Source organism: Pungitius pungitius, chromosome 7 (assembly GCF_949316345.1).
Source record: "Pungitius pungitius chromosome 7, fPunPun2.1, whole genome shotgun sequence".
Classification (NCBI taxonomy): Eukaryota; Metazoa; Chordata; class Actinopteri; order Perciformes; family Gasterosteidae; genus Pungitius; species Pungitius pungitius.
In genome coordinates, this window is record NC_084906.1 from 15,273,354 (window position 1) to 15,285,227 (window position 11,874).

Genomic DNA, 11,874 nt, shown 5'->3' on the forward strand with positions numbered 1-11,874 from the left:
GACCGGAGGCCCCCTAGCCACCTGAGAGATTTTGTTTGCCCCCTCGTGGGCGAGGGACTTTAAGGGGGGGGGGGAATAGTGTAACGGACTGTTGTTTTCATGTTCTGGAGCGGGGTTGCACTTTACAGAGTTTTGGAAGTTCAGTGAAGAACTCACAATGTTATGTCTCTCATCCTAGTGCCACCTATGGGGATGTGTTGTGGTGATGTCGGGGGGTGGGTTAAGTGAGAGGATGCAGGAGATGTTGTTTTGCGAGAGCGATGGTGTGGTTTTGTTCGGCGTAGGCTACGGCCGACAGTAGCCTGGTTTTTGGCAATAAAGTCTGAAGAAAAGCACATTGTCTAGAGCTTCATTAGCGAGAGTCGCTACAATACTAAAAAGTATCTGAAAAGGATAATAAAGTGTGCAAAACTGAAGGGCATTAGGAAGCCCATATCACAACACCACACAGCACCTCACATAGGGGGAGAGAAGACGAACAACCCACACTGTAACCACATGTTCTGTTAATATTGTAAAGGAACATATCTTAGAATTGTGCTCTGTTCCGTTCGATATAATCTAGCTCAGTGATTCTCAACTGGTGGGTCGCGACCCATGTTTTTTAGCAGCATGTGCCAGGTTGGGTCAAACCATCCTGATATGGGAGAGACATTGGGATTTTAGGATAATTAAACATCCTGAATATAAAATATAAAATTCAGCTTGTGAACTTGATTTAAAATGAATTTGAGATGTTGAGAATATTCCTCAATTTGGGTCGCGGCTTGTCATTAAGGGGTGATGGTGGGTCCCGGAGCCAGACCAGTTGAGAACCACTGATCTAGCTAATCAAGTGTGCAGTTCCATTTTTGCTCTTTCCCTTTGCTTTGAATTAATGATCCCAACTAATGTAATTCTAAAGGTCAAGTCATAACACACATTTAAATGTTTATGCAACAGTAACCATTCTATAATTGTATTTTTATCATGTTTTATTTGGCAAGATTCTTTTAATAATAAAAAGGATTTGTAGTCATTGGATAATTCATAACTGTAGCTTTTAAACCGAGAGGTTTAATCTTCACTTTTTGTTGAATAATAAGATACAAAAAAATAAATGAATAACATAATGTAACATAATGTTAAGATTTGTATTGTCAGTTAAAATATGTATGGAAAAATAAATATAACTGTATTAAAGATTTTTTTTTTTTTCTCAAAACGAGTTAGAGAGCAAAACTGTTGATTTTGGACATCAGGTTGTTTGTGCCAGGATGTCAGGTTAAGACAACTTGCCTGACATTTTTAATTTGTGTCATACTCTGTTTGTCTAATCTGTATAGTCGGTGCAAGGTAACATAAACGCCAAAGAAGACTGATACATAGTTAATGATTAATTTAGAGAGGCAAAACCTGGCTTTAAAAGGAGACCTCTCCCTGTAGAACTTCACATCCAAAAGCCATGAGGGTGATTTTGCTGGCCCTCACGGTAGCCCTTGCGGGTGAGTATTTCTTTATGCATTTAAAACTAAATTAACTGAAAAATGAATAACAATTTTAAACAAAAAAAGACATCTGCATTTGCTGACAATACAATGCTGTTCATAATTAAAAAACAACAAGCAAAAAAAGAGAAATGGTGTTCTTCTTGTTTACCAACTGTCCATTCCAGTTAAATACAGTCGGTCAAAATAGATGGTTTATAATAAATACAATTGTCAATTTTCCCCACATATCTTGTTTATTCACAAATAAAAACAGCAAAATAACTTAAATATTTCTATTTTGCAGCGTGTCACCAAACCCATTTGGGTAAGTTGTTATTCTGTTAAGTTATCATGGATAAAAAATGTTTCTCATTTCAAAATTATATTAATATGGAAAAATTCTGTTTTTTCAGCTCCCCAGTTTGAGGATGGAAAGACCTATGTCTACAAATATGAGGCATTTGTTATGGGCGGCCTACCCGAGGAGGGTCTGGCACGGACTGGAGTGAAACTACTGAGCAAAATTTGGATCAGTGCAGAGGCTGAAAACACCTACACACTGAAGGCAAGGACCATTTCAATGTTTTAGCTTATTTATGAGCAATGTTAAATGAACTGGAATAAAAAGGTGATTTATGAACAATCAAGTGTTTCAATTACTCAAAGTGCCATGTTCCTTACAGCTTGTGGACCCTGAAATCTTGGAGTTCAGTGGCTTCTGGCCCAAAGATAATTTCTCCCCAGCTACCAAGATAACTTCTGCCCTGGCTGCTCAGCTCACAACACCCATCAAGTTTGAATATTCCAACGGTGTTGTCGGAAAAGTATTTGCTCCGGCTGGCGTCTCTGAAACTGTGCTGAATATCTACAGAGGAGTCCTTAACATCTTCCAGCTGAACATCAAGAAGACTCAAAATGTCTACGAGCTGCAAGAGGTACAAACAACTGATTTTCATTGAGTTCTACTCGCAAACTATCGCAATACTATGACTTACTGTTTGTTTTTATGTGAACTAGCCTGGAACACAGGGTGTGTGCAAGACCCACTATCTCCTCAGTGAGGACGCACAGGATGAGCTTATCCTGTTGACCAAGTCTAAGGACCTGAACAAATGCCAGAAGAGAATCATGAAGGACATCGGTTTGACTTACACAGAAAGATGTGTTGAGTGTGAGGCTGTAAGTGCAAATCCCATCTCGCTTCGCAATCTAATATGGTTTGCTTCTTGACCCACTGATGTGGTGATATTGTGTCTACTCATTGCAGAGAGGAAACAACCTTAAGGCAGCCGCTGCTTCTAACTACATCATCAAGGAAACATCCACCGGTGCTCTGCTCTTGAATGCGTCTGGTATTGAGATCATCCAGTTTTCCCCTCTCAACATTTTGAACGGTGCTGCCCAGATGGAGGCTAGGTAAGTTGTTTTCAATTAAAAAGAAGAGTGGAATACCAGTGTTATCAACACTATATAAGTGTCACAGTACAGATTGATAGTAATTATGTTCACTTGCAGGCAAAACCTGACCTTCCTGGAGATTAAGGACACCCGATCAGTGGCCACCAGCGCTGAATATCTTCACCGAGGATCAGTGCAGTACGAGTTCGGCAACGAGCTTCTCCAGACACCCATCCAGCTTCTGAGGATCAGCAATGTTGAGGCTCAGGTACTTCATAAAATGATCCCTCAAAATGTTCTTTTTAATCAATCTTGTAGCGACAAACTCTAAGCTAAGAGACATTTTGTCCTGGCAGGTTATTGAGATTCTGAACCACCTGGTGACCTTCAATGTGGAAAAAGTCCACGAAGATGCCCCTCTGAAGTTCCTTGAGCTCATCCAGCTACTGCGTGTGGCGAGACATGAGAGTATCGAGGCCATCTGGAATCAATTCAAAGCTAAAGCCGATCACAGGTAATTGTGACTTTTAACAGCAGTGGAAAAAAAGGATCCATTGATAATGCAATTATATATGATGTTGATTTTCCACAGGCACTGGATCCTGAATGTTATCCCCGCTGTTGGTACTTCTGCTGCTCTGAGGTTCATAAAGGAGAAGTTCCTCGCTGGCGAGCTGACTGTTGCAGAATCTACTCAGGCACTGATAGCATCTATTCACATGGTGACAGCTGACCTCGAGGCCATTCAGCTGATACAGGCAAGTTATTGTAATTCTCTCATTTTTTGAAGGTAGTAAATTTGGGATGCATTATCATTATTCACAATTTCTTTTAACCCTTTTCAGAGCATGTTTACGGAAAACAAGGTCCAAGAAAACCCAATTCTGCGTGAGGTTGTCATGCTGGGATACGGCACCCTGGTTTATAAATACTGTGCAGAGAACCCAGCCTGCCCTGCTGAGCTTGTGAGGGTATGTATCATTTTTGCAAGGGATTATATATGGGATAATATATATTACATCCAGTTATAACATCTAAGATGTGTTACATGAATGTTTTTCTGTCCCTTCCACAGCCCATCCACGAACTAGCTGTCCAGGCTGACAAGACCGACATTGAGGGGCTCATTATCGCTCTGAAAGTACTGGGAAATGCTGGACATCCTTCCAGCCTGAAGACAATCACAAAGTTCCTGCCTGGCATTGGAAGTGCTGCTGCTGATCTTCCACTCAGAGCTCACGTTGAGGCTGTTCAGGCCATGAGGAACATTGCTAAGAGGGAGCCCAAGATGGTGAGACTACATGGTCCTATTCCTTGTTTTACTGGGAATGAATGGATAGATTCAAGGCAATTTTACTTACACACAATCTTTGTTAATCAGATCCGGGATATAGCTCTTCAGCTGTTCATGGACAAGGATCTCCACTCAGAAGTCCGTATGGTTGCTGCTATTGTGTTGTTTGAAACCAAGCTGCCCATGGGACTGGTCATTACTCTTGCCAATAACCTCTTGACTGAGAAAAGCCTGCAGGTTTCTAGCTTTGTCTACTCTTACATGAAGTCTATGACCAGAAACACCTCACCTGACATGGCCTCTGTGTAAGAATCATCAAATCTTGGATATTTCTTCCTTTTTGCAATTTGAACATGTTAGCATCAATAATCATGTGTGTTGTAATGTCCTACTTTTAGTGCTTCTGCCTCTAATGTTGCTCTGAGGATCCTCAGTCCCAAGTTCAACAGACTCAGCTATCGCTTCAGCAGATCTCTCTATGTTGATGCTTACCACGGTAAGAGCATAATAGGATAATTTATCAACAGAGATTTTTGGATTAAAATAAGTTGTTAGATATCTTCGTGTTTTTTGCCCCGCAGACCCCTGGATGATGGGAGCTGCTGCCAGCGCCTTCTATATTAACGATGCTGCAACTGTTTTGCCAAGATCCATTGTGGCCAAAGCTCGTTCCTACCTGGCAGGAGCATATGCCGATGTTGTTGAGGTAATCATGTCTAAAATAGCAAGCTTAAAGAAAATATTTTTTTATATATTTGCATTTATTATTTTATATTGGGCATCTTGTTTCCATTGCTTTACCGGACAAATTACTTTGTAAAATCATAGTAGCAAAAGGACTTTTGGGTCTTTTTCAGCTTGGAGTAAGAACCGAGGGAATGCAGGAGGGCTTGCTGAAAATCAAAGAGGTTCCTCAGAATGCTGACAGGATGACCAAGATGAGACAAGTTATGAAAGCTGTAAGTTTTGGGGGATCTTCAAGAATTATGTGATTCATTTCCAAAAGTTGAATGCAGTGTTCTAAATTCTTTTTTCTTTGCACAGCTTTCTGAGTGGAGGGCTACTCCTTCCAGCCAGCCCCTGGCCTCCGTTTACGTGAAGGTCTTCGGACAGGAAGTTGCCTTCGCCAACGTCGACAAAGCTGTTATCAATCAGCTTATTCAGGTAGACCATTATCCTTTTCAGCTTTACTGTAAGTAACTGCTTAGTAATACATGTAAAATGGACCAATGATTTGTTGTCCTATAAGAGATTATGTGCTTAAAGCTTGCCAGTGGACCAGCAATGAAAACCTATGGCAGAGAGTCTTTGGATGCTCTGCTGGCGGGTGTCACATTGCAATACGCTAAACCCCTGCTGTTGTCTGAGATCCGTCGCATCATTCCCACCAGCGTTGGTCTGCCCATGGAGCTCAGTTTGTACACTGCTGCTGTGGCTGCTGCATCTGCTGAATGTAAGTTGCATTTGTGCAGCTTAACTGTCCCTGGTTTGACAAAATTCCAAACTATTAAAATCATTGCTATAATGTGTTTTCACAGTCAAGGCAACCATGTCACCCCCACTGCCTGCTGACTATCATGTTGCCCAGCTCCTGAAGTCTGACATAAGCATGAGGACTACCATTAGCCCCAGGTAATACAGTTGTAACTTACTTGAAAAATACACACATTCTTCACATCAGTTTAACTATCAAAAGGATTCATCCGAAGAGATCACCCTAAAAAATGACGTGTTCTGTCCTTTGCAGTGTTTCCACACATGTGTATGCAGTTATGGGAGTGAATACTGCTTTCAACCAGGCTGTTCTGATGTCAAGAGCCAAAGTTCACACAATTATTCCTGCAAAGCTAGAAGCAAGAATCGACATAACTGAGGGCAACTTCAAGCTTCAGCTCCTTCCTCTTGAGGGTGTCAGTAAAATTGCAACCGCACGGTATGTACTGGTCATCAAGTATTTTGAATCAACCAGTTGGTTCGACATTTTTGTACCCTCAAATTATTTTACTCTCCAACAGTGTTGAGACTTTTGCCATTGCAAGAAATGTGGAAGACCTCGCTGCTGCCAAAATCACACTAATGGTTCCATCTGCAGTTGAAGTGTCAAGGGAGAACATCTCCTCAAAGATTTCAAGGATTGCATCCTCTCTGGCTAGTAGCCTCGTGAGTTTGATTCACTGAACACCTTTTTCAACACAAGCATTTACACTTTTTCATGCTATGACCTCTGTTGTTGTTTTACAGTCGGCATCATCTGAAATCCTTCAAGGTGACGCTCAAAGCAAACTGAGGCCCAAGGCCCTCCAGAAGAGAATGTGTGTTGAAAGCCTTACCTTCGGTATTAAGGCTTGCTCTGAGCTTGAATCTCGCAACGCCACTTTCATGAAAGACTGCCCGCTGTACAGCATGATTGGAGAACACAGCTTCTTGGTTGAGATTTCACCAGGCAAGTGAATGCATGATGTTGCATTTTCCCTTTACCAATCTTACAAAAGCCACTTTAGACACCTTGTAGAAAAAATAAATTTCCCACACTAGCTTCCTAGTAGTGGTAGTTCCATTTGTGTTTGTTTTAATCACAATTGCAATAACTGGCTTGGCTTGTCATACAATGGCTTCTGTGGTTAATCAACAATAAATCCAGGTTTTTCCAAAATGCATTTAACAAAGAAAAGATGCCTTTAGAACACTCAAAGCCCAACTCATTCAAATAGGCCAAACTTGAATATATTCATAAGACCCCTTAAGGTTCAAGTAAAACGTTAAATTGGTGAGATGTGCCTCTCGCCAAAGTTGCCCAAACCCGACATTAATTAAGTGATGCAATATTGCTAGGCCATGTTGCACAAAGTAAATAAGGATGTAAGTCATTTTGTTATTAAGTGCTAAAAAGTAACATCCCTGTTGATCTATTTGGTTGCAGCTGCTGGACCAGCCATTGAGAGGATTGAAATTGAGATTCAGGTTGGAGAACAAGCAGCAGAGAAAATCATCAAAGTGATTAACATGAGTGAGGAAGACGAACCACTGGGGGACAAGAACATCCTGATGAAACTCAAGAAAATCCTGGCACCTGGTCTGAAGAACAGAACATCATCTTCTTCCAGTTCCAGCTCTCGCTCAAGCAAATCCTCATCTGCGTCATCCAAGTCTTCCTCCAGCTCCTCTTCCAGCAGCAGTTCTTCTAGCAGCAGTTCTTCCAGCAGCAGTTCTTCCAGCAGCAGTTCTTCAAGCAGACGTTCATCTCTCTCTTCTAGCAGCAGCAGCTCTTCCAACTCCAGCTCCTCCAGTTCCTCCAGTTCCTCCAGCTCCTCCAGCTCCAGGATTCCCTACAGGACCAAGGTGATTCGACTTTAACTCTAAAATACATAGAGATACCCAGTGGAAGAAAAAACGTAAAAGAAATAAGCTTATAATCAAATATTTGTTCTATTGCAGCAACAACTAAACGCATGGAACTTCACGAAGGACCACATCCACCAGGTAATCATCAGATTGATGACACATCCACTTTGTTCATGATATGTTAAGCAGGCTTAATGTACGGTTTCTTTGTTGCAGCATGACCTTTCCAGGGAACGTGTCAACAGCAGCAGCAGTGCTTACAGCTTTGAGACCATCTACAATAAGGTAAGTCATGTGACCAAGACATTTACAGACTTTAGTATTTGGTGGAATAATAGTATTAAATTTAGTAATTATTAATTTCTGCTATTCCCTTAAAGGCCAAGTACCTTTCTGATACCATCGATCCTGCTGTGACCATTCTCATACGTGCTGTGAGAGCCGACCACCAGGTTCAGGGGTACCAGGTCGCAGCTTATCTTGACAGAGCTAATGAGAGACTGCAGATCGTTTTTGCTAGCCTGGAAGAGAACAACCACTGGAGAATCTGTGCCGATGGAGTGAAGCTCAGCGACTACAAAATAATGGTAAGAAATTGGATTCAGGGATGTAACATTTGTAAAAATCCATCTGATTCTTGAGATTGTAACTTTGATTGAAATGTATTGCAGGCTAAACTCGCCTGGGGCCTTCAGTGCAAAGAATACGAGACTGAGATCACAGCTGAGACTGGCCGTATCGGAAAAGATGCTGCAGTCCGCATGAAGATTACCTGGGAAAAACTTCCAGAGAGCATGAAGCGCTTCGCAAAAAGGTAACGTGGTGATTTCAGTGATTTTCATTTCATGTGCAATGTTTTGCTACTAAAAACTACAAAACAACGTACTTCATTTCAAAGTACTACATATATGTATGCACCTACAGATACTATATTGAAAATGCAACATTTTTGTCACTATTATGAAGCATCCTGGATGTAGACATTTGTGTCTACATTACTTTCCTTTCCCTGGCATTATTTCATTTTTTATTTTCCGACATGTGTTTATTTTTTAATGTAAAATAACTTCAATCTTATTGCATTGCCAGGCTCTCTGAGCTCCTTTCCCGCTACACAAAGGATTTTGGAATAACCCAAGCAAAGGTCCAAAATGTTCGCAATGAGATCAAACTGTCTGTGGCTGCTGCTTCTGAGAAGACCCTCAATGTTGTTCTGAAGACACCAAAGGTACAATTTATATTGCCCAATACTTACACACAGAAAAGGTCTGCATCATACTTTGTCACACAGTTATGCAAATACACTCGTTTTAACCATTTTATACATTTTATACAGAGGACATTTTACAGGCTTGGAGTTGCTATCCCTATTTCTCTGCCTATCGGTGACGCCGCCGCTGAGCTGACACCATACAAGAACAACTTGGCCGACCAGTTTATCTATATGGTCACCAAGGCTAATGCAGGTGAAAACATTTGGAAGAATAGGTTACATGAAATTGTCTCAGCAATCAGTAAATAGTTGGCTTACTGATCAATCTTTTCCTCCCATTTCAGCTGAGTGTTCCATGGTCAAAGATACGCTGACCACATTCAACAAGAGGGAACACAGGATCGAGATGCCCCACTCTTGCTTCCAGGTCATGGCTCAGGATTGCACCGAAGAACTTAAATTTATTGTTCTGTTGAAGAGGGATCAAACAAAGAAAGAGAACTGGATCTATGTCAAGATCGACAACGTGTAAGAAGCAGTCTCTTTAAGTAAATTGTTCGAGCTGTCCCTGAAAAAACTAAAACAAATCAAGAAAATAACTTCCATATATGTATTTCTGTTGTTTTCCAACAGTGAAGTGGATCTGTATCCCAAGGACAGTGCTATCAAGGTCAAGGTTAACGGTGTAGAACTCAGTCAACTGCCATATGATCATCCCGAAGGTTTTTTATTCTATTATTTCAAATTCAATGTATTTCATAATGCATCAATTTTTTAAATGCCGAAAGTGAAAAATCACATGTTGAAACATTTTCATTCACTTTAGGTAAATTCCAAATCAGACAGAGCTCTGAGGGCATTGCTGTCTTGGCTCCACAATTTGGTCTCCAGGAGGTGTACGTTGATCTGGAATCAGTGAAGGTGATTGCAGAAATCCAACAACTATCTTTAAGCTTTAGATCTTTTCACATAGCTGTTAATAGATCAAACATGATTTGTTTGTGGTTTCCAGGTTCAAATTGTGGACTGGATGAGAAGTAAGACTTGTGGACTCTGTGGAGCAGCTGACGGCGAAGTCAGACAGGAGTTTCAGACACCCAACAAACGCCTGACCGAGAACGCAGTCAGCTTTGCTCATAGCTGGGTTCTGTCTGGAAAAAGCTGCCGTGATGCCTCTGGTAATGAAACACTTGTTTCAACCTTTGCCATTGAAAGAATATAAAATTCATAAAATGAATAAACTGATTTAAAACATTGCTGCTGTAGGTAAAATATGTATAATTAATTAATTATTATAATTAATTTTTACCACTTTTCAGAGTGTTACATGAACCTTGAATCTGTGAAGCTTGAGAAGCAAGTGGTCCTCTATGGCCAAAAGTCCAAATGCTACTCTGTTGAGCCTGTGCTGCGCTGCTTGCCCAACTGTGTGGCAGTGAGGAAAACCACCGTCAATGTTGGCTTCCACTGTGTGCCCGCTGGTGAGTCAGCAAAAAAATTACATAAACAAAACTGAATTATTTGATTATGTTTTTTATTAAGAAGTGCCTAATTGCTTTTTTTTGCAGCATCTAACCTGAACCGCTCCCAGGGTCTAAGCAGCATCTTCGAGAAGAGCGCCGACATTAGAGACACAACCGAAGCCCACCTGGCCTGCCGTTGCACCCCTCAATGCGCATAATCTCACTGACTTCAGTCTCATGACATCATACCATTTTTGTTTCTAATTCCTTTGTTCACCTGTTCATTTAAAGATTGCGAAACCGTCTTTTAACTTTCTTGTGAATTATTTACAATGCTAGTTACAAAATGTCAATAAAGCAAACTAAAAATCACTCATACCAATAATCATTTGTCTTTTTTACGAATGTTGAAATGAAACACTTAAATCTAATTAACCAACTACCACAGTGAACACACGGTGTCACAGTGACTACTAGCATCACTAAGGCAGACGTCCCCAACCACCGGACCATGGACCGTTTGGTACCGGGCCGCAGTACAAACATTTTATTTTATTTTTTGAAAAATGTTTTATTTTTAAAATTCTTCCCTCTCTCTCTCTCTCTCTCTCTCTCTCTCTCTCCTACGTGCGCTCGTCCCTCTTGACATAAGCGTCATCAAGCACTTTTTTTTCATGTATACAATTGTCCACTCCTCGCTACAGCAGTTCCACCCATCAGCGGACAGGGAGCCTGCGACTATATCGCCCCTTGTCGGCCGGGTATTTCGTTGCGTTTTTCCGCCACACCTCCAAGACCGAGCCGCAGCACCCTAATTATTTCCTAATATCTGAAGAATGGGGGTGCTGTAATTAATGGTTGAAAATTTGCCTTTTTGGCCTGTTTTTGCCTATTTTCATGATTTCATTCAGTTGTAAAAGACCGAACTCCTCCCAGGGATTAAACCCGATTATTTTCAAAATCGTGCAGTGTGATCTTGAGACCTTAGGCTCAAAAATTTGCATTTTGCCGGAAGTATTTCCAAACTATGTGTGTAGTGAGCACTTTTTAAATGCTTTTTTGGGTCATGTATGGTATTTTGAGAGGCTTTTATTGTAGGATAGTACATCAGAATATAACCTGGTTATAACCAAGTCACACCATGTTGATGTGTACTCTCTTGAAGTGGAATTACTGTGTAACTATTTTTAGTTACCTTTTATTTTATAACCTGAAATTGACCAAAAGCAGTCTTGTGAAAGATTTTGAAGGAAACCATTTAGCTCATTTATGGTATTTTGACAGGCTTTCATTTCGGAATGGAAGATCAGAATGTCCTTGTTATATGTTGAAATGGCCAAAGACCATAATAATGTCAAAGGTAAAGTTTGCAAAGCGGCATTCCTGGCGTTGATCCACAGAGTTAACGACCACTGACTTGTAAACGCTTCATCCAACGGCCGCAGGCATCCTCGGCCGCTTTTGTAACGGTTTGGCCAGTGCTCCAACGTGCAAAGAGTAGCGAGGACCCGTCCAATGCTGCTCGCAGCTTTAATTTTGTTTTGGAATTTGAGAAGAGAGGGACGAGTTTTTAAATTTCATTTTGGGCAACGATACCAATAATCCCCCAAAAAAATTCAACAACCCCCACGGTTATCAAAATACAAGCCTCTACCACCAGCTGAGGCGCAGGTTATGGTAAAGGTAACAAAATAC

At 41.0% G+C, this 11,874-nt stretch overlaps 1 protein-coding gene across 1 annotated transcript; it reads left to right on the top strand.

Moving 5' to 3' along the window:
• The first annotated feature begins 1,406 nt into the window (after positions 1–1,406).
• Positions 1,407–10,551, top strand: LOC119217228 (vitellogenin-2-like). Its single transcript, XM_037470712.2, has 34 exons — positions 1,407–1,484; positions 1,774–1,794; positions 1,883–2,034; positions 2,153–2,404; positions 2,487–2,648; positions 2,737–2,885; positions 2,985–3,135; positions 3,224–3,381; positions 3,460–3,625; positions 3,713–3,838; positions 3,943–4,158; positions 4,249–4,466; positions 4,560–4,657; positions 4,743–4,867; positions 5,019–5,120; positions 5,206–5,325; positions 5,428–5,614; positions 5,700–5,793; positions 5,909–6,094; positions 6,177–6,321; positions 6,403–6,604; positions 7,082–7,500; positions 7,597–7,641; positions 7,720–7,788; positions 7,884–8,090; positions 8,175–8,317; positions 8,593–8,731; positions 8,840–8,969; positions 9,061–9,244; positions 9,350–9,438; positions 9,543–9,637; positions 9,729–9,894; positions 10,036–10,197; positions 10,285–10,551. The coding sequence occupies exons 1-34, from the start codon at positions 1,445–1,447 to the stop codon at positions 10,395–10,397; spliced, it is 5,031 nt and encodes a 1,676-aa protein (XP_037326609.2). The 5' UTR covers positions 1,407–1,444; the 3' UTR covers positions 10,398–10,551.
• The last annotated feature ends 1,323 nt before the right edge of the window (positions 10,552–11,874 follow it).

Excerpts from the sequence above, each read along its gene's own strand:
- LOC119217228 (XM_037470712.2), top strand. The coding sequence starts at position 1,445 with ATGAGGGTGATTTTGCTGGCCCTCACGGTAGCCCTTGCGG. Across the intron at positions 3,839-3,942 it reads GCCCTGCTGAGCTTGTGAGG|CCCATCCACGAACTAGCTGT; the intron begins GTATGTATCATT and ends TCCCTTCCACAG. Across the intron at positions 6,095-6,176 it reads AGTAAAATTGCAACCGCACG|TGTTGAGACTTTTGCCATTG; the intron begins GTATGTACTGGT and ends ACTCTCCAACAG.